The sequence below is a fragment of the Emydura macquarii genome, unplaced genomic scaffold (assembly GCF_026122565.2).
Source record: "Emydura macquarii macquarii isolate MOO-44397 ecotype Brisbane River unplaced genomic scaffold, CSIRO-AGI_Emac_v2 contig_2369, whole genome shotgun sequence".
Lineage (NCBI taxonomy): Eukaryota > Metazoa > Chordata > Testudines > Chelidae > Emydura > Emydura macquarii.
This window is the reverse complement of record NW_027132506.1, coordinates 3,152,149-3,173,639: the sequence shown is the minus strand read 5'-3', so window position 1 is coordinate 3,173,639 and position 21,491 is coordinate 3,152,149. Positions and strand designations below refer to the sequence as shown.

Sequence of the window (21,491 nt, the reverse complement as noted above, 5' to 3'; positions counted from 1 at the left end):
GACTGCGCCCGCCAGCAAGTCAGCTGCAGCACAGCTCATTTTGGGGCCTGGCTGTGGTATTGTGAGCTCTTCCTGGGGAGTCGGCTCAAAGGTACCGGGAGAGGGGCCATCAGAGAGGACAGGTGGCTCGGAGGTCTCTACTGCTTCCAAGCTCCCCATGTGTGGAGTATTTGGAGGAGAAAGAGGGGCCACTGAGTTTCCTGCTGTCCACCCTGTAGCTTATCTGCCCCGTCCCCCTCTCTCCTCTGCCTCTGGCACTGCTACACGAGGACATGCTGGCTAAGGCTGCAGCTCCAGCAGTCTAGGGCTGTCACCCCAGCGGGGGTGTTTCCCAGCTTGCATGTTGGAGTATTCATTGTCTCCTTTGCACAGATGATTCCTCTCGGTTCTCCCCTCTCCTTGGCTGGGCTCCCCTGGAGGGAAGGTAATTGCTGCTTTTAGCACCACTGGACTCTTCTGAAGTGACTTTTTGTGCCCAGCCTCTCCTCTGTACATCACCTGGACTCCACTTTGGGACCAAGTCTGTGCGTGTGCCGCAGGGGCTGGACAGAGCAGCAAGGGGTTTGTCACTCTCTCCCGTCTAGAGAGGCTTGTGTGTATCCAACAGCAGCAGAAAACAGAGCCGGGTGCTTTGTGACAGAGAGCTAGGCATCAGAGAGGTGTCTGTCAGACCAGGAGCCTGATGTCTACAGACACCGGGGAAGGAACAGACCTATGTCCATTGCTCCCACCCCATGTCTCCTTTCGGTTAGTGGCTGTCCTAGTCATAAGAACATAGGAACGGCCATACTGGGTCCGTCTAGCCCAGCATCCTGTCTTCCGACAGTGGCCAATGCCAGGTGCTTCCGAGGGACTGAACAGAACAGGGCGATTATTTAGTGATCCATCCTCTGTCATCCACTCCCAGCTTCTGGCAGTCAGAGGCTAGGGACACTTACAGCTTATAGCTGTATCCCTGACCATCTTGGCTAATAGCCATTGAAGGACCTTCCAGCAACATACCTAATTCTTTTTCGAACCCTGGTATAGTTTTGGCCTTCACAACATCTTCTGGCAACAGTGATTTTCCCAGGTTGACTGTGCGTTGTGTGAAGAAGTACTTCCTTTTGTTTGTTTTAAACCTGCCTCCTGTTAATTTTTTTGGGTAACCCCTGGTTCTTGTGTTATGTGAAAGAGTAAGCAACACTTCCCTATTCACTTTCTCCACATCAGTCACGATTTTATAGACCTCAATCCTATCCCCCCTTAGTTGCTGTCATGGGATAAGAGGGAAGGTCGTCTCATGGATCAGCAACTGGTTAACAGACAAGAAACACAGGATAGGAATAAATTATCAGTTTTTGGAATGAGGAGAGGTAAATAGTGGTGTCCCGCAAGGATCTGTACTGGGACCAGCGCTGTTCAACATATTCATCAATGATCTGCAAAAGGTAAACGCTGAAGTTTGCAAATTTTGCCATGATGCAAAACTACTCAAGATAGTTAAGTACAAAGCAGACTGCGAAGAGTTACAAAGAGATTTCACAGAACTGGGTGATTGGGCCACAAAATGGCAGATGAAATTCAGTGTTGATAAATGCAAAGTAATGCACATTGGAAAACAAAATCCCAATTATACACACAAAATGATGGGGTCCGAATTAGCTGTTACCACTCCAAAAAGAGATCTTGGAGTCATTGTGGATAATTCTCTGAAAATATCTGATCAATGTGCAGCGACAGTCAAAAAACTTTAACAGTATTTGGGAATCATTAGAAAAGGGATAGATAATAAGACAGAAAATATCGTTTTGCCTTTTTATAAATCCATGATATGCCCACATCTTGAATACTGCCTGCAGATCTGGTCACCCCATCTCAAAGAAGATATATTGGCATTGGAAAAGGTACAGAGAAGGGCAGCAAAAATTATTAGGGGCATGGAACAGCTTCTGGAGAGGTTAAAAAGCCTGGGACTTCTCAGCTTGGAAAAGAGATGACTAAGGGGAGGTGTGATAGAGGTCTATAAAATCTTGACTGCTGTGGAGGAAGTGAACAAGGCAGTGTTATTTGCTCCTTCACATAACACAAGAACAAGGCCTCAACCAATGAATTTAATAGGCAGCAGGTTTAAAACAAACAAAGAAGTATTTCTTCATACAATGCACAGTCAACTTGAGGAGCTCATTGCCAGGAGATGCTGTGAAGGCTAAAACTAAAACTGGATTCAAGAAAAAACTAGGTAAGTTCAGGGAGGATATTAGCCAGGATGGGAAGGGATGCAACACCATGCTCCGGGTGTCCCTAGCCTCTGTTTGCCAGAAGCTGGGAGTGGAGAATGGGGATGGATCACTCCATGATGCCTGTTCTGTTCATTCCCTCTGAAGCACCTGGCACTGGCCACTGTCGGAAGACAGGAGACTGGACTGGCTGGACCATTGGTCTGAGCCAGTCTGGCCGTTCCTATGTTCTTAAGAAATTTACAGTAAGAAAACATCATTTATTAAAAACTTGAAGCTAAGGAGAGCCATCTTCAGCATCTCCCCATGTAACTCCCAGCGGTGCTGGTGTCTCTAATGCTGAAGTGGAATCTTGTCTTCATAGCATTGAATTGATCTGCCAAAAAGAGGGTGAGGGGTTGAGAGATTGCTTTTGTTTTCTGATCCTCTTGGAAAGGCCTTGGTTTAGCTCAGCAATGCATGAAGCTCATCAAGTTTTAAACTTTTAATATATCCAGTTATGGTTTATCCAGCCTTAGTGTGGTGGGAACTGTTTCTTCTTCTTCAGGTGATGGTCCCTGTTGCATTACACTGTGGGTTGCTCCCATGCGCTGTGTGCCCAGAGTCAGAGCATGTGAAAGCGGTGTTCGCTGGTCCACGTATGAGCCGTGGCTCACCTGGTGCCTTTGACTGAGGGGACAAAGGGCAGGGTGGGGCGGGGTGGGGCAGATCAACTGCCTCTCCAATTCCTTCTCACCGCCGCATGGTCCAGGCTGGAACCTTTAGTGTCCGCTGCTTCAGCTTCTTTCTACAAAATAAGAATGATCTTGTTTGTAAATAGTTTTAACTCTTAATATTTGTAATAGTTTTAATAGCTTTTACTGTTAACATTACATTAGTCTCCCAGGGAATCTCCCGCTTTCCCCCGTATGCTGTGTGGGTACAGGACTGCCCAGGACTCCGGGCTTCAAACTCGGTGCTTCCTGCCCACAATCCTTCCACCAGGGCTGCCTGTACTGCCTTGGGGAAGGTCAGCTCCGCAGCGAGGTGAAATATTTGCTGATCATTCCCCAGCCCTACCTGAGAAGGGCAAGAACTTCATCTCCACAGATACCTGATGGAGAAGACCGTGAGGCTCCAGTTGGAGCCAGGCTGGGACCCCCCGCTGTGCATCTCTCTAATTCAGCACTGAGTGCTTCTCCTGCTGCGACGTACGACGCTGGTGCGGGAGAATCCACGCCCCACGATGGGGCCTTGACTCTCATAAGCATGAGACTAAGTCTTCCTCTAAGCTCACACCAGAGAAGTCGGACTCGGCTGTAAGTAAACCCACCAGCTCGGCCCATGAGAAGTGAGAAGGGTTGACAAGCTTGCTGACAGCAGATCCTCCTTACACTATTCGCCGTAAGGATCAAGTTTTTTTGTGTCTACACCCAAAATTCATCCCCCGGTAGTTTTGGAATTTCACCGTAACCAATCCATTCGCTTAGCTGTGTACTTCCCAGAACCACATGCTCCCTCAGGGGAATGAAGACGCCACCCCCTCAGAGTTTGGCAGGCCATGGCTTTCTACGTGCAGAGAACAAAATCAGGGTATATCTTCACTGACGGTGGCAAAGTTGCTGCCATCGGATCGATCTGTCCAGATCCATTGAGCGGCAGTGAAGACCCGCTCAATCGATCCGGAAGTCGATTGGGTTAAACCACCTCCTGGAAAGGTGCAGCGCGGTGGAGACGGCGTGCAAAAGAGGATTTAGGGTGGACATAAGTTATGCAAGCTCCTCTGCGTAGCTTGTGCAACTCCCGTCGACTGCGCTGAATTTCCCCATGAGCATAGAGCCAGGCCCCCCGTCAGGAAATCCCCGAGGCTGTTTGTCACTAGCAGGGAGTCAGAGGCATGCCATCTCCACACAGACATCCTTCAAATGGATCTCGGCTGCGCTCTACCCTATCAGCTGTTGAACCTTCCTCCCCGCCCCGTCCCGCCCGTATGGGGTAAGAGCTCATCCCTCCAGAGCGCAGCAGCACCTATGGCGTCTCTTCAGGAGGTTCCCCTCCTGGACATCTGTAAAGCGGCCACGTGGGGCTCCGTTGCAATGCTTGCACTTGGTGCAGGACTCCTCTGCTGATGCCTCCTTCAGGACAGCTGTCCTCCGCTCAGCCCTACGTCTACATTCTCACACCTGCCTCCTGCTTAGGTACTGCTTGTCAGTACCACAGGGACCATCACTCAAAGAGGAGGAGGGGGTTACTTACCTGTAACGGAGGTGCTGAAAGAGGTGCAGTCCCAGTCTGTATTTCACCACTCTCCCTCCTTCCCCTCCGCTTCGGATCTTATCTGATTTGCAGCAGAGAAGGAACTGGGGCGGTGGTCGGTCTGTCTCTCCTTATCCCCTCCGTCAGAGGCATGAGGTGAGCCAGGATGCGTGCACGGACCAATGGGCACCGTTTTCCAATTCTGGGGCTACAGGCGTGTGGTGCGCATGTGACCCTGCAGTGCATACAGATGGGGACCATGCATCTCGAAGCACTGCCAGTCACAGGTGGGTAACCTCCTCTTTTTATCCCAAAGATTAACTGCTGAGCTGAGGTGTATCATCTGTTTAAAGATGAGAGATCATCATTAGTGGGAATGTTTCCTAGTCTCTGATCCACACCAGCTGGTTGTAATTTGACAGAAAGATCACCCCCAATACATTTCCTGGCCAATGCCATGTATCGCCACCGAATGAATTGGATGATTTGTGGTCAGGTTAGTTAGCCGTTTGAATTGAGTGAGTCAGTCTCTTTTGATGCTTTTAACTGGAAGGTTCCCTCATTGCTGGTTCTCATTATTTATTTTTCAAGGTAAATTGGCCAGTGCTATCTGCTAGTGTTGCATGTGAAGTGGAGCTCTGCCTCTGCCTCGTCTGTACAGTTCTGCTGGACGTCGTCCCGCTGGTGGGGAGCCGTAGTTTTGTGAGAGCGATTTGAGGGGACAGGTTTCCCACGTTACCCACTGCGGGGTGCATTTTTTTAATGGTGTTTGTGCAAGGGACGAGCTGCTGTTACCGAGGGAGTCAGAAAGGCCCAGGTCCTGACCCCTGGGCAGTTCTGAGCTTGGGAGCGGCTTGTATTAATTTTGATGGCCCAGAGAGTCCAAGGGGTTAATGTAATCCTGTCGTTGTTCAGCATTAACAAGTTTTACACAGTGTTTGGGAGAGAGTTCAGCCTGCTTGATCCAGTGGCAGCCCCTGTTTACAGACCCTCCCTGCAGCTTATTAAAGGGCTAGAAAAAGAAGGAAACCCAGGGAAAATACTGGAACTGTGAAGTGTTAAGTGAGGCTTTTACTGTAACAAGATTTTGTCTCTCCCCTGCCTCCCCTTCTTCTGAGCCGTGGAGCCTTTTGCAGGCAAACCCACGTCAGAGCAAAGCCTAGGTGGTAGCGAAGATGGTAATAGCTGTTCTTTGAGGGGCAGAGAGAAGCAGTGAGTGGGAACGGGCTGGAGCTGCTGCTGGGTTCAGTCCCCTTTCCGAAAGCCACGACAAGACAAGCCCACCCAAAGGGGAAAAGCAACAAAGAGAAAATGCAGCTTTTGTCTCTGGTGCGAACTTCTGCTTGCACCCTCGCTGCTGGAAAAACACAGGCCCTGCATGTGGTCGTTTTGGCCCCGTCAGCATCTGGCAACTCGTCCCAACGCAGAACTGTTTAGGGCATTGCTTTTAGCTGCGTTTTCGGTCGCAGGCGTACTGTGGTGTTACAGACTGTACGGTCCTGGCCGGCTAAGCCAGACTCTTATTTGAAAGAAGGAAAACGAGGGTTGGGAAAAATCTAAAGTGGGGGGAAGGGGAGGCAATCGGGGGTGGTGTGACAGAAGGAATCGATACCTTACATTGCAGGTGGTGGTTGGGATTCAGCCAAAGCTGGAGGACGTGGCCATGTTTTTTGGGTCCCTTTCTCTGGCCCAGTCCGCTCAGAACATTTTTCTGAATTAAGACAGTAAAGGCTCAGTGGTGGTCCGGTGGCTCCTAGGGGCCCAGGTGAGAGCAACAACTTGCTTCTTTTGGGGCGCCCATCTTCTAACTAGCATTGATTGTCAGGCATCTTTTTAATTTGTCCCCCAAAGTCTTTTGAAGAACCTCAAAAAAAGTAATGGGCAAAATAGCCCTTCCCCTTGTTATTTTCATGACCATTATGCCTGATTCTTGACATGCCAGTGCCGGTTGGTAATGTTTGCCAGGCATGATCCCAACACAGTCCTTGAGTTATACCAGTTGTACCAGTACTTTTTGCTTGAGCTAAGCCAGACCTTTTGTCTCCCTTTTGCACCTTTTCCCATGAACATTTATTGTGATAAGTTATTGTCTAGGCACCCATCGATCCATTGGATCATCGTGTATGCGTAAGGGGGCTAGTCCAGTGCCTGATTAATCAACTTATGGCTGACCAGTCCTATTTGAGAGCGATACAGCTTGTTACAAATGTCACAGATCCGGATGTTGTCCAAGTGGAAGTCCAAGATTACAGCCCACTTATTTCTTCTTCCTCGCTCTGCTTCCATCCTGTTGTTCAAAGCCACTTCATGCTGAGATGCAGCCAGTGCCCAGATGTTCCCTCCCAACTGGGCAGGATCCTGCGCAGAATAAATTGTGACATTTCATAAACCTTCAGTTCCTCCAGCTGAGTTCACTGTGAGGGCGAATTTGTAGGCCCCGGCATTAAACCGAGCTGAGTGGAGTGAGAAGGGCGCTCCGGAACCGCAGCTCGGTCCTGGCCCCATGGGCATTGTTTCCCTCCCTCTTCCTTTGGCCTCTGTCTGTCCCCACGGCACGGTGCCAGGGCTCTGCACTCAGTTCTCAGCCTTTTACCCTTCGTGCCCTCAACACTAGCCACTTTGGTACATTGCCAGGAACCTTTTCCTGCATACCTGGGTGGGAAACTGACTCTTCTGTGCCTGTGTTCTCCCCGCCAGGAGAAGATGCAGGATATATACTGGCTGCTGCGTGTGTGCATCCGCACCATTGAGCACGGGGACAGGACGGGCTCGCTCTTTGCCTTCATGCCGGAGTTCTACCTGAGCGTGGCCATGAACAGCTACAGCGCGCTGAAGAACTACTTCAGCCCGGTCCACAGCATGGAGGAGCTCCCAGGTGAGGAGGGCTTCGTGCTGCCATTGCTACTGACTTATGCTGGGCTTGGTGCCGGGCCAGACAAATCTGAGCCCTGGTCAAGCTTCCAGGAGATGGCGGGTCTCCTACCCCTGCCTTGCACTAGTCTCTGCAGCGAGGGCTCCCAGGGCTGCTACGCAGCACGTAGGCACTTCTGCGCTGGGGCTGCACGTTGTGTTAGACAGGACTGCAGAGGGGCCCACTGGGATTTCCTGGGCTTGGGCACCGGCTCTCACTCAGCATGCAGGGACCCGGCAGGCAGCCGGCAGCCTGGGCTGTCTCTGGCCATCCCGGTCCCTTTGTCTGCCAGTGCTGCGCAGTTTCCCCTGCAGGTGGCTAGCTTGCCACAGAGGGGGCTGGGAGCTGGGCGCTTTGACAGCTGACTTTGGCACAGGGGGTGGTGGAAATGGTTGGGTTTGGTGCGCGGGGGAGGTGGTTGTGGCTGGTGGCAGAGAAGGCGTTGTGCACCCTCTTTGCTCCCTGCCCGTGGATGGGTGACTAGTAGGAGCTGGGATGTTTCGCCATCAGTGGGTTTCAGCGTCAGCGCTTATGGAGTGGACTAGGCGGCTCAGAGCCGAGCCGTTTCACGCTCCCCCTGTCTGGGAGGGCTCCTCCCCAGCCGCGAGGCCTTAGCTAGCAAAGCAACAAGCCGTTACAGTGAAGGCTGAGAGACTGCGGCAGACGAGAGTCGCTGCGTAGTGGGGGCCCTGAAAATGACCCCGTTGGTGTGATTTGTGACTCCTTCCTGCACTGTTCCCCACCCTGAGATTCCTGTCCGGCCAGTCCCTGCCCCAGCTCTGCCCTCCCCTCTGCTTCTGCGAGGTTGGCCCAGGCCCGGCTACGCAGCTCTGGGTGTCCGTGCAGTGCCGGCTGGTAGATTGGGCAGGCGCCGGCACTCGGGGTTTGGGGAGTGGATTGGAAGGCCTGGTGCAAGCCAGGGAGCCCTTGAGCCAGGCCGTCGCTGAGAAGTTGGTCAGATCCCCCAGTCAGGCATTCCAGCCTTGGGCGTCCCCGCTCGGGTGTGTCTCAGCGGTGTCTGGCTTTCATTGCTGGGCTGCCCTGGCTGTTCCTGTAGCCGCTGGCAACACAGGCCTCCCAGCTGAGTCCCTGTGGTCTGAGAGAGCCAGTGCGGCCAGGCCTGCTCCAGCGCCCTGCCTGGCTCTGTGCCATGTGCTTCTGCTCAAAAAGGAGCCGTTTGGTTCATTGCTCTGGTGGCTTTGAGTGAAAATCCCCTCAGTTCTGTGAGGAGGTCGGGTGGGCAGGCAGGCGAGAGGCAGTGTGGGGCTGGTCTGGCGTTCTCCCTCCAAGCCGAGGGCTCTGCCGTCTGATGGGTGACGCTGGCCTGGGCTCTGCGTGGTGGGACTGTCAGTGCGTGCCCTGCCTAGCTCGGCCGGCCTGCAGCTGCCACGGTGCCCCTGCGAAATGGCTCCGTGCGTGCAGCTGATTGAAGGAACACCCAGCCTTGCCAGCCTTGCCGTGCCAGCTCCCCTCGTCCAGCCAAACCAGAGTGAGCCACAGAGCGAGGGCTCAGCCCCCGAGGCAGAAAACGGCAGCCTCCAACTTCCCCAGCGTGGGCCCCCCCGGCAGTGTTTTCTAGCAGTGTGTATCCCTGTGAGCACATGGACTCATCCCGCTGCAGGAGCCGCACCCTTTGTATTTCCAACTCGAAGGGCGGCTGGGCCCAGGTGCGCTAGACTGAGCGTCCCAGAGCTGCCGTCCTGTCCTTCCCTGCCGTGCTGGGACTCCCCGTGGCCAGGATAAACCCTAAGCCCTACGTCCACAATATACTTGTCACCAGCACCCCTCGCACACCCAGCCAAGGCTTGGAGCTGAAAATGTCCCTGGTTGGTTTTTTTCGTGGCTGCCGTTTGGTGGAGTCTCCAGGCACCTGGCAGCCGCTACGTCCGGGGAGGCTGACTCGAAACCTGCCCCAGAGCCGTTCTGTCAGGCTCTGTGCACACTCAGGCAGATGCTGCCCCATCACTTACTGTTCCCATGGTTATGTTTGCCCCCAAGAGTGAGACGTCGTCATGTTACCTAGGAACTGACTCCACCGTCCAGCTGCACAGGAGCGTTTTTCCTACAGCCACCTGCTCCCCGGGGGCTGTGCCCATGGGCTGATCTCTGTCGCTTTCCGTGCAGGTTATGAAGAGACTCTGACGCGTCTGGCTGCCATCCTGGCCAAGCACTTTGCTGATTCCAGGATCGTGGGCACGGGTGAGGCTGTCTGGAGGGGGGACGTGTGACTCTCTGCCTGCTGGGGTGAGGGTGCAGGCAGTGACCGGCCCCCATCTTGCGGCTGGACCCTGCTGCTGCCCTGCCCTTGGCCAGGGCAGTTCAGTTGCTGAGGTTATTGCAGCCATGGGGGAAGGGGCAGGGGCAGGGAGTCCCAGCTACTAGCATGGGATGGGGTCTTCTCCCAGGAGAGTGCGGGCTTCTCTGCCAATGGTAAACCTTTGCCTGCCGTCCCTGGAGTCTCGGCTGGGTGCAGATTAGCCAGTTTTCAAGGATGTCTTGCATTTCCCAGCTGCATGGAGTAGGGGATCCACGGCCTGGGCCTTGATCTCCCCGTTGTGCAGGTGATGGGCAGAGATAGGCAGGGACTAGGCAGTTCCCCTGTGACTGGAGACGTCCTTGTGGGGCCCCTGGCCTGGCAGTGGCTGGGATGTCGCAGGGCTGAGTGAGCCGGCAGGAGAGCACCCGGCACCTGTGCGTTACTGGGGCCCTTCCACCCCTGGGTTGAAGTGAACATGGGAACCATTTAAAATCCCACTTGTCCTCCTACCTGGGGGGGCCAGTCCCTCCCTGGCTCCCTGCGCTGCTCAGCCACGTACCTGGCCCTGCTGCGTCAACGCCCCTCTCATCTGCCCCCAGACATCCGCGACTCGCTGATGCAGGCGCTGGCCAGCTACGTCTGCTATCCACACTCGCTGCGGGCCGTGGAGAGGATCCCGGAGGAGCAGTAAGTCCTGAGCTGCTGCGGGGAGCTGGGCTGTGTGTGGAAGGGTGGGTGGCAGGACAGTGGGGGGGGGCTGCTTGGATGAGGGGGGGCTGGGCTGGAGCAGGCTGGGCGAAGGGCAATGGCAGCAGTTACAGCTGCAGGGGCAGATCAGCTGCCGAATAGTGGGTGAGGGGAAGAACCAGTTTAACCCCTCTCCCGGGGCACGCCGGCTGCTAACCCTGTTCTCCCGCCCCTGCCCCTGGGAGCCCAGCACACCCTGCCCTGCCAAACCTGTCCTTTGTGCCTGGCAGGCGAATATCCATGATGAAGAACCTGCTGGCTCCCTATGAGCAGCGGCCGTGGGCCCAGACCAACTGGATCCTCGTTCGGCTGTGGCGGGTAAGGCTCCCTCCCGGCGTGGCCCTGCCTGTCGCTGCCAGCAGCCTCGGGCCAGCTCTCAGCTGCAGACCAGCGCTCTCGGCCCTCTCCCCATGGGGGCCTGTGGAGCCCTGCCCTAACCCCTGCCCTGTCTCCCCTGCAGGGCTGCGGCTTTGGATACAGGTACACGCGGCTCCCGCACCTGCTGAAAACCAAGCCTGAGGACGCTAATCTCCCCAGTCTGCAGAGTGAGTTGGGGTGGGGGTCTGGTGCCCGGGGGGGGAGGCAGAATGGGTGGGGTGGGGTCTGGCACTGGGGAGGTGAGGGGGTGTCTGGTCCTTGTGAGCAGCCTGGCATAGGACCAACCCCGCCAGCGGCCCAGTCCGGCACGTTGGGAGCCAGTGCCAACAAGCCAGCGGCTCTGGTAGGTGACGGGCTGGTTTGAGCAGAGGGTGTTGGAGTGCCAGGGAGCCCGAGTGGGGGGCCTGTTCCCTTTCCCTCCCCGGTGCCCTCGATGCATCGCACTGCTGTGTTGTGGGGGCCGTGGTTCCAGCTGGCCTGGGCTGTGCCGCGCAGCAGAGGGGGGCCAGGGCCGCTGGCCGCAGCCGGCTTAGCTGCAGCGTGATGGGGACCATGGCCCCCCCAGCCAGCCAGGAGCTGGAAGGGCCAGTATGGATCTGATCACCGGAGCAATAGATGGTCTGAGGTGCCGGCAAGTGCTGTGAGCAGATGGGGCTGTCCCCACCTACCTGCGCCACCCGCCCCCGGACCCCGCCAAACCAGCTCCACCAGCAAATGACTGGCCCGGCCAGTTCCCTCCCGGGGCAGGGCCGGGGCCTGGCCAAGTGCAGGAGTGATGGTGGCCTCCTTTCTCTGGCCTGCCTTGGTCTGTCCCCTTTGCTCATCAGTCCCCGGAGCTCTGCTCCCGACGGGCAGCTGTGCACCTGCTGCTGGGCCTTGTGGGGTGTGTGTGTGCGTGTGCGTGTGTCTGTGAGCCAGTGGGACTTGGGGGGCTGTGTGTGAGAGAGCCAATGAACCTGGGAGAGTGTGTGTGTGAGAGAGAGAGAGAGAGAGACAATGGACCTTGGGTGGGTGTGTGTGTGTGAGAGAGACAATGGACCTGGGTGTGTGTGTGTGAGAGAGAGCCAATGGACCTTGGGGGGGGGAGGAGGGTGTGTGTGTGTGTGTGTGTGAGCCAATGGATCTGGGTGGGTGTGTGTGTAAGAGAGAGAGCCAATGGACCTTGGGGGGGGGGGGGGGTGTGAAAGCCAGTGGACCTGGGTTTGTGTGTGTGTGAGAGAGAGAGAGCGCGCCAATGGACCTGGGTGTGCGCGCGCGTCCCCAGGCTTTGTTGTGTGAGCTGTTGGGCCCCGGCTGTGTGCGTGCGCGAGTCGCTGCCCCGGCTCTCCTCCGTCAGAGAGTTCTGCTGACGCCAGGCAGCGGCTGGCGCGCTGCTCTGAGTGTGGGCGTAGGTCGCCCTGCCAGCCCGGCCGGGGAGCTCTGCCCTCCCCTGTGTAATGCCACTCTCTTGTTCTCTCTCCCGGGGCCCAGGAGATCTCTCTGTTGCTAGTCTGCAGAGTAAGTTTGCTGTTTGCTTGCCCCTGTCTCGTGTGGTGGTGCAGTAGCTCTTAGTGCCCTGGCCCTTCTCCCCCTGCCAGGTGTTGCCCGGCCCTCTCCCCCCAGCCCTGGCCTGGTGTGAGCCTTGGTGGGGTGGGGCTCCCTCTGCCTGTGTCTCGGCTCTGTGCCCCGTGGGGGTGGCTCCAGTCTCCTGGAGCAGGGCTGTGCCTCTCCCTGAGAGATGGGGCGTGAGTGAGTCGCTGCAACTGGGGATGGAAGGAGGCAGCAGATCAAGGGCACGAGCCACACTAGCCTCGGCCTGTGGCCTGCCAGCGCCATGGCAGCATCGTAGTGCCCTGCTGCTGGCAGCCTCGCGGCACCCCTGGGGACAGCAGTGGCGTGGTTCTGCCACCCAGGCCGGGATGGCTCCGCTCTGCAGGGCTGTGTTCCAGCTGCAGGGAGCCGCTGCGTCTGCTTTCTGCGCTGGGGCTCTGCCCAGCACGCAGCCACGTGGCAGCTCCCCTGCTGCGGCAGTCGTGGCTCAGTGCTGGGCCCTGCCCATTGCCCACACCTGCCCCTGTGGCTGTGGCAGTCCCAGCCCTTGCCCCCCACTCCCCTGCTGAGCAGCGTACGCCCCAGTGCTAGGCCTGAGCCATGTCTGTGCCCGGGAGGGACCTGCCAGAAACTGCTGGCTGGTGGAGCAGCATTGGGCCTCAGCGTTCGTGCCATGGGACTGGAGACGGGCTTGAGCTGGGAGTGGTGACAGAAGTGCCAAGAAATGCCCCAGCTTGTCTACAGAGCCTGCCTCGGCCCCAGGAAGCAGCTAGCTGGGCTCCAGGCACACAGCCCGGGGAAGGGGGGCTTGGCCTGCCCTAGCTTGCAGCCGGCCAAGCGTGGGCCCATGTGAGGGAGCGGGCAGGGCAGGCGTCCTGGCGCAGAGCAGTGGCTGTGATGCTGGTGTCAGGAGCGATTAGCACTGAGCTGGCCCGGGGCTGTCTGGAGCCAAGCGTGAGAGCCCTGCTTAGCACTGGGCTGCAGGGCCCGTGTTGTTCTCTGGGAGGGAGAGCGGCCGCTGCACACATTCGGGGCGGTGCGGGCAGCCTGCGGGCAAGCTGTGTGCTCAGAATAGTCCATGTGCCCGGCCTTGCAGGGCCCCTGCTGTCTCTGCTCACTGTCCAGCAGCGGGCAGGCGGGGCTGTCTGCTCCATGCTCAGGCCCTGGCGGTGGTCAAGTGCATGGCACCAGGCCTGTGCCTCCCCCAGCCGCCCACCCCCCGCCTGGTGCTGATCCTGCCCTTGACGCTGCCCCGCTTTGCTTCTAGAGCCGTGCCCCTCCACCCTGCTGCAGCGGCACATGGCCGACCTGCTGCGCAGTGACTGCGACATGGCGCCCAGCTTCCTTAACAGCGTCCTCAACCAGCTCAACTGGGCCTTCTCTGAGTTCATCGGCATGATCCAGGAGGTGAGAGCTGGGCTGGGCTGCTCAGCACCTCGTGGGGACCCCAGCCGGCTACCCGGGTGGGCTGATGGGCTTGTGTGGCACTGGGGGTCGGGCTGGGCCGGGCCAGCCTGCGGAACCTGACGGGCAAGTGCTCTGCTCTTGGGGCCAGGGCTACGTAGTGAGGGCATCGCCTCCTGCGTGCTGTGGGTAGGAGCAGGGGTGCCGGGGCGGGGGACGCTGTGGTGCTTTGCGGGGCCCTGGACTGAGCCCTGCTTTGTGGCTGGCAGATCCAGCAGGCGGCCGAGCGCCTGGAGAGGAACTTTGTGGACAGCCGGCAGCTGAAGGTGTGCGCGACTTGCTTCGACCTGTCGGTGAGCCTGCTCAGGGTGCTGGAAATGACCGTCACGCTGGCCCCCGAGATCTTCCTCGACTGGAGCCGCCCCTCCTCGGAGCTGCTACTCAGGAGACTGGCCCAGGTACGTTCCCACGCTGGGAGCAGGCGGGAGCACCCCCTGCTGGGGGCTGGCTGCAGGAGGGCATGTTAACACTGCAAACCAGGGGGATCCAGCATCTGTGTCTCAGGCTGAGTATGGGAGAAAAATCTGGCTGCTCCGGAGCCTGGCCGGCTGTGGGAGCTGCCAAGCCTTCCCGTGTGGTGCAGCTTTTCCATCAGGCACCTCAACAGCCCCCTATGGAAAGCCCGTCCCATGCAGCACTCCCTGCAGCCCCAAAGGGAGGGGATGCACGCTCCGGACTCTCACGAAGGACCTCTCCAGTGCCAGTGGCGTTCACGTGGCAGCACAAAACCCTGAGAGGAGGTGGTGCATTCAGCTGCTTGTTGTGAACTCGGGGAAGCAGGGGTGGGGACAGCTGGCTGGCCTTGGCCCCTGAAATAAAGGTTAGGGTGCTATTCCAGACCTGGGTACCCCCTCTTGCCAGGCCAGTGCCCCTCAATCCCAATCCTCCACCCTCTGCTGTTCCTGCCCCTGGCATCCACCCACCCCTTCTCAGCTCTGCCAGTGCCCGACTCCCGTCCTGGGATTCTCCCCCTCCCCAGTTCTGCCGTTCACCCACAGCTACTCCAACCCGTAGTGCTAGTGAGGTGCCTCCAGCCCCGGTGCCTGACGCTAGCATAACTGAAGTCAGTTCAGCAGCTTTCGCGCTGCAGTAAGAGCGTCCGTCCGCACGCAGCCTCTGACTGAGATGCTAGGCTCGGCGTTACCACTGCCCTTGGGCGCTCGGTGTCTGCAGCGGCTCCATCGAGCAGCTTACCGCAGTGAGGGCTGAGGTGACGTGATCCCTCCCCTGGGAGGATGTGGCTGTGAGCCGAGGGCTCTGAAATCCCGCAGACAAAGGCAGCGCAAGAATTTGGCAAAGGTCAAACTAAGGCTGACCCTGCTTGTCCGAGTGAGGCCTGCACCCCTCGGGGCAGCTTGCCTGGGGCCGGGGGGATTCTCCGTCTCTTTCCCAGAGCTCTGCTCCGGCCAGTCACGAGTCATTGGCTGGAGTTGTGGGGTGATGGTCCCTGGCCCTTCTGTCTCCACTCTTGGAGAGGCTGGTCTTAGCAAAGACGTGTCCCTGGCCGGGGCACCGTGCCTGGAGCGACTAGGCACCAAAGGCTGGGACAGTCATTCAGCGTCACAAGCCCCTCGCGGCCTGGGGCCCACCTTGGCCAGCTGAGCCACAGCACAGCCCCGAGCCCAGCCACCTGCAGAGCACGGCAGCGCCTGTCGCTTCCGGCACGTTCGGGGCTAGAGGAGGGGCGCAGCCCCGTGGCTTTCCCCAGGCATGCTGTCGTGTGCCGTGCCTGTGTCCTGGGACAGACCCCAACAAGAGGGGCATGCAGGCAGACTCAGATAGCCACGTGGAGCCAGGTGGGGCCTAGCTGCCTGGAGAAGGGAGCCAGCCAGTGAAGGGGGTTGCACAGAGGCGGGTAGGGCAGAGGGGCCTGCAGAAGGGGCACGAAGGAGATGATGAACGGGGGCCTGGGTGTGCTCCTGGCTCTCCCTGCTGCTGCTGCGGACAATGGGTGCCCAGCCGGTGCTGTCCTTAGACTGCCCTGTGCCATGGGCGTCCCCTTGGCCGCACCAGGGTTTGGCTTTCAGCTGGAAGAAGATTGCCCAGCAGCCTGCAGGGCTGGAGCTGTTTCCGTGCTTGCTTGGGGACCTGCAGTGTTCGTCCTGCCAGGCCCTGGGCTCAGCAGAGACCCAGGCCCTTGTCAGATGTTAGCCAGCAAGCGCCCACCCCCAGCGCTGCTCACGGCTGGCGCTAGCTGTGGCCTGGAGGCTGGCACGGGGCCCGTCTGGTCATTGCTCACAACTGCAGCGCCTCGGTAAGAGCTTCCTGCGGACTGACCGCAGCCTGGCTTGCAGCCTGGGGTAACTGCCCACATGCTGCAGACGGAGGGGCCGTTCCCGACTCCCTGCTGATGTGCCTGTGACATGCTGGGTAGAGCTGGGGAGCCGCGCAATGGAGTGCTGCCAGCTGCAGTCCCCCGGCAGGGGTCGGAGGGTGGCCATCTGCTCTGGTTATACCCCTGCTGTTGTGCTCCACGGTGTGCACCTTAGTGATCCCGGGGCATGCCTGGCTAGATGCCTCTTGTCCAGCTCACGAAAGGTCCAGGGGCAGCTAGTAGAAGAGCACTGTCTCCTGGGGGGGCCCTGGGTGTGGCAGGGGTGCGCTCTGACGGCTCTCTGGGAAGGAGCTGCTCCATCCTGTCTGAAGAACCATCTCTTCTCCTTACCCGCTTCTGTCCCCGCGCAGTTGTTGAACCAGGTGCTGAATCGCGTGACGGCTGAGCGGAACCTGTTCGACAGAGTGGTCAACCTCCGGCTGCCAGGTGAGTCACCCTTGCCCAGCGTCTGTGCGTGGGGCCCAGGGGATTTAGGTGCTTTCTCTGCAGCCTCACCAGCAGGGGAGGTGGGTGTTTTGTTGAGCACCCTCTGTGATCTCAGGCCTGTTGGGGGCGGAGAGGGTTGGGCCACATGGGTGGGACCCTCGGATGCCGCAGCTGGGAATGTAGCAAGGGGCATTCTTCTGAGCCCCTCCCTGACCCGTGCCCCACAATGTAAATGTGGGTCCTGAGCACTGTGCTCTCTCCAGACCCCCGGGCTCTACCCATGAGACCCTCCCTGCCACGGGTCTCTGCCTCCTGGCTCCTCTCTGGCATCTCCAGGAGCAGCTCGGAGCAGCGGTTAAACGGCTGCCATTTTCCATGCCTGGCTTGGCACTGAGTCGCCCTCAGGAGGGCTCGCTGGGAGCTGGGCAGGGGGCTGTAAGCGGGGACGGAAGGTGCCCGGAGATAACGGAGGCAGAGTGCCCTTTGCTGAGCCCAGGCTGAAGTCTGTCCTTGGGCTGGGACAGCGGTGTGCTGTCGCTGCACGCCTTGTCAGGTGACTGCTGGAGCTTGGACCTGCTGGGAGGTAACTGGATGCGTGGTACTGCTGAGTCAGCTCGTCCCTCCTGGCGGGCTGCTGTCTCAGCCGTGTCCCCTCTTTTCGGAGGCACAGCTCAGCTGCGAGTCTCTGTGGAAAGGCTCTTGGGGGAGCTGAAAGGTGATCTCCAGTCAGCCCCTGCCGCACACCTAGGTCGTCTTTGTTTCTGACAGAGGCAAGGTTAAGCTCAGGTGCCAGCACACAAGGGTGGGCCATTGAGGGCGGTCAGTGTCCCCCATAGCTTTTGTACCGGCTGGATTATCTCTACCACTGGGGGGCAGGGCACCGGTCCAGGACGTAGGGCAGCCCCTCTTCCATGGGGAAGGCAGGTCAGCGCTGACCATGGGAGGAGAGCGCCTCTGATCGAGGGTTTCCCAGCACAGCCACTGGGGCAGCCCAGATGTGCCGCAGCAAAGAGAAGGGCCGTCGGCCAGGCTGTGGCAGAGCTGGGGTGCTGGGGTGTGGGGTGGCCTGGGTTACCAGAGGTGGTCATGTCTCTGGCTTTCTGCTCCGTCCCCCAGGGCTGGAGAGCGTGGATCATTATCCCATCCTTGTGGCTGTGACAGGGATTCTGGTTCAACTCCTCATGGACACTGACTTCCAAGGGTGAGTGACTCTTCCTGTGAGAGGCCATGTCTCTGTGTCGCCATGGGGCTGTGCTGTGGGGTGAATGGCGGATGGACTCAGCCCTTCGGGGTGCGAGGATGGGTAGTCCCCGCTGGGGGCATGCTGGTTGCTTGGGCTGAAATATACACCATGTTCACTGCACTCCTGTCTTGTCTTCACGCTGCTTTGCCCTGCCCTGCCTCGCCTCGGCTCTGAAGCCTGTATCCCAAGGAGGGGGAAAAAATTCATAGGCAAGGGTTGCAGACCAAACTGGATGAGCAAGCATCTCAGACAGGTGATTAAGAGAAAGCCTTCATCCGTGAATATTAAAGGAATTGGCACATGAAATTGCAAGCCCATTAGCAAAGATTTTTAATGAATCTGTAAACTCAGGGGTTGTACCGTATGACTGGAGAATTGCTAATGTAGTTCCTATTTTTAAGAAAGGGAAAAAAAGTGATCCGGCTAACTACAGGCCTGTTAATTTGACCTCAGTAGTAGGCAAGGTCTTGGAAAAATTTTTTGAAAGAGAAAATAGTTAAGGACATCGAGGTTAATGGTAATTGGGATAAAATACAGTAGCTTTACAAAAGGTAGATTGTTCCAGACCAACCTGATCTCCTTTTTTGAGAAGATAACAGCTTTTTTTTTAGACAAAGGGAATGCAGTGGATGTAATTTATCTTGATTTGATTTCAGTCAGGCATTTGCTACGGTTCCCCATGGGGAATTATTAGTTAAATTGGAAAAGATGGGGATTAATATGAAAATTGGAAGGTGGATAAGGAACTGGTTAAAGGGGAGACTACACCGGGTCATACTGAAAGGTGAACTGTCAAGCTGGAGGGAGGTTACTAGTGGAGTTCCTCAGGGATCGGTCTTGGGACCGATCTTATTTAACCTTCTTATTACTGACCTCAGCACAAAAAGTGGGCATGTGCTAATAAAGTTTGCGGATGACACAAAGTTGGGAGGTATTGCTAATACAGAGAAAGACCAGGATCTCATACAACAAGATCTGGATGACCTTGTAAACTGGAGTGATAAAAATAGGATGAAATTTAATAGTGAAAAGTGCAAGGTCATGCATTTAGGGACTAATAACAAAAATTTCTGCTATAAACTAGGGACGCATCAGTTGGAAGTGACAGAGGAGGAGAAGGACCTGGGTGTATTGGTTGATCACAGGATGACTTTGAGCTGCCAATGTGATGTGGCCGTGAAAAAAGTTAATGCAGGCCTAGGATGCATCAGGCGAGGTATTTCCAGTAGAGATAGGGAGGTGTTAGTACCGTTATACAAGGCGTTGGCCAGACCTCATCTGGAATAGTGTGTGCAGTTCTGGTCTCCCAGGTTTAAGAAAGATTAATTCAAACTAGAACAGGTGCAAAGAAGGGCCCCCAGGATGATCCGGGGAATGGAAAACCTGCCTTATGAGAGGAGACCAAAGAGCTGGGCTTGTTTAGCCTAACCAAAAGAAGGCTGAGGGGAGATATAATTGCTCTCTATAAATACATCAGAGGGATAAATACCAGCGAGGGAGAAGATTTATTTAAGTTCAGCGCCAATGTGGACACTGATGGAGAACTAATGGATATAAACTGGCCATCAGGAAGTTTAGACTTGACATCAGACGAAGATTTCTAACCATCAGAGGAGTGAAGTTCTGGATCAGCCTCCCAAGGGGTGCAGTGGGGGTCAAAAAACCTAGCTGGCTTCAAAACTGAGCCTGATAAGTTTATGGAGGGGATGGTCTGATGGCACAGCCTAGTTTGGCAATTGACTGATCTTTGACTACTGGTGGTAGATATGCCCAATGGGCTGTGATGGGATGTTAGATGGGGGTCTCTGAGTTACTGCAGAGAATTCTTTCTTGTGTGTCTGGCTGGCGAGTCTTGCCCACATGCTCAGGGTTTAGCTGATCGCCATATTTCGGGACGGGAAGGAATTTTCCCCTAGGGCAGATTGGCAGGGGCCCTGGGGGGTTTTTCGCCTTCCTCTGCAGCATGGGACATGGGTCACTTGCTGGTGGATTCTCTGTACCTTAAAGATTTTAAACCATGATTTGAGGACTTCAGTAACTCAGTCATAGGTTCGGGGTCTATGACAGGAGTGGGTGGGTGAGGTTCTGTGGCCTGCGTTGTGCAGGAGGTCAGACTAGATGATCAGATTGGTCCCTTCTGACCTTACAGTCTATGAGCTGAGACTCTTTCCACTTCCTTGATCTGCCCAGCAGCCGGCATGCTCCTCTGAGCGCAGAGCTAGCCCTGCTGTTCTCCTGCCGCAGTGCCTCCCGTGGCTCCATACACCCTGCTCCGGGGCAGCGGTGAGTGGCTAGCTGCCTAGCCTGCTAGCTAGTCTCCAGTGCGCTGCTGTCTGGGGTGTTGCCTTTATTCTTCCTGGAGGCAGTCTGGCCCACAGGCAGGGCTATGTCCATTGTAGCCCTCTAGCACCAGCGTTGTCAGGTGCTTACGTGACCTTCATCACCATAGCTTCTGGGAGCCACTCCAGCTCCGACGTGTCACCCCAGCCTCGCTGGGCAGGGAAGGGCTCCTATCTCCCCTCTGCAGATGGCAGCCGACGGCCAGAGTGAGTGACTCGCTGAGCCATGCAGGGAGCCGGTGGCAGAGTAGGGATTGGAACCTGGGTCTCGGGCATCCCAGGTTAGTCCCCTCCCCACTGCGCTTCCTGCCTCTCTGAGCTGGCCATTTTTAGGGTGTCCCAGCAGAGACTTACTCCTGTGTGCGGCTGAGCAGGAGTTCATGGACCTGCCTGCTCTGGTGGCCCAGTGAGTCAGAAGAACAGCTATGCCCTTCTGGGATCCCAAAGCCTTGACACCCTGTTCCCATAGCTCAGCTCCAAGGAAACCGTGGAGCAGAGCCATGTGACCCTCGACATTTTCACGTGCAACCTTCTGCCTCCCTCAGTGGGTCTGGGCTGGCGGCTGCTCGGTGCCAGGGTGCTGAGGTGCCTCCTAGATCCCATGTGCGCTGCTGGGCTCAGGGACTCTCCCACCATGTTCCTTGCATGGGGTCAGCTCTGAGGCTGATCGCGGGAAGGGCAAGCAGGCTCTTTTCCTGCTGAAGCCTGTGCGGAGAAGTGTTAGCAGGATTACTGCCCCATGGTGCGTTGTGCCAGCATGGGGCATGTGCAGAATGAGCTCACCTGGGCAGGTGAGGCCTGGCACTTGCCTTCCCCACATCAGCCAGGGGCCCTGGCTTGACCCCTTCTCTCCAGTCCCCATCCTGGTTAGAAGTGCTGCGAGGCAGGGCCAGCTCTCCCGGGGGTGCGTTCTGGGTGGAAGAGGGCTCGCGCTGGCTGTGTGTGAGGCAGGCAGGGCTGGAGGGACACCTAGGGGCTCTGGAGATCCTATACGTAGCTGGCAGCGGCCCCCCAGTGCCCTACTTCTGCCCCATGGCAGTACGGGAAGGAGTCCCAGGCTGTGGTGCTAGGAAGTGACGCAGGCGCCTGTGAGCGGAGGCTCACACCAGTGGCCCCTGAACTAGGTGCACACCTGAAATCACCGGGCCTGGAGCTTACCGTGGAGAAGGCGGTTGGCAAGTCCTCTACCTCCCCAGGCCCCCTTCCTCTGGGGGAAGGATCCTGGTGAATGATTTTGCTGGCCTGGGGTTGCGGAGTGTCGTGACAACCACAGCTGTTGCCTCCTCTCAGACTGCGCTGTGCCCCAGCATTGCAGGCTCCCGGCCAGATCCACCCTCCAGCGTTCAGCCCCTGTCCAGGGAAGGGAAGCAGGCGGGACACCCTCTGCCCCTTCTAGGCTAAGAATGC

At 57.3% G+C, this 21,491-nt stretch overlaps 1 protein-coding gene across 1 annotated transcript in view; it reads left to right on the top strand.

Moving 5' to 3' along the window:
* RNF123 (ring finger protein 123) overlaps positions 1 to 21,491 on the top strand; it is a 107,280-nt gene that overhangs the window by 52,364 nt on the left and 33,425 nt on the right. Inside the window, exons 27-35 of the mRNA XM_067561244.1 lie at positions 7,152 to 7,329; positions 9,490 to 9,564; positions 10,222 to 10,309; positions 10,600 to 10,687; positions 10,830 to 10,914; positions 13,545 to 13,684; positions 13,951 to 14,139; positions 16,427 to 16,502; positions 17,619 to 17,703. Coding sequence (XP_067417345.1) covers positions 7,152 to 7,329; positions 9,490 to 9,564; positions 10,222 to 10,309; positions 10,600 to 10,687; positions 10,830 to 10,914; positions 13,545 to 13,684; positions 13,951 to 14,139; positions 16,427 to 16,502; positions 17,619 to 17,703 — 1,004 coding nt within the window. The remainder of the gene's footprint in view (positions 1 to 7,151; positions 7,330 to 9,489; positions 9,565 to 10,221; positions 10,310 to 10,599; positions 10,688 to 10,829; positions 10,915 to 13,544; positions 13,685 to 13,950; positions 14,140 to 16,426; positions 16,503 to 17,618; positions 17,704 to 21,491) is intronic.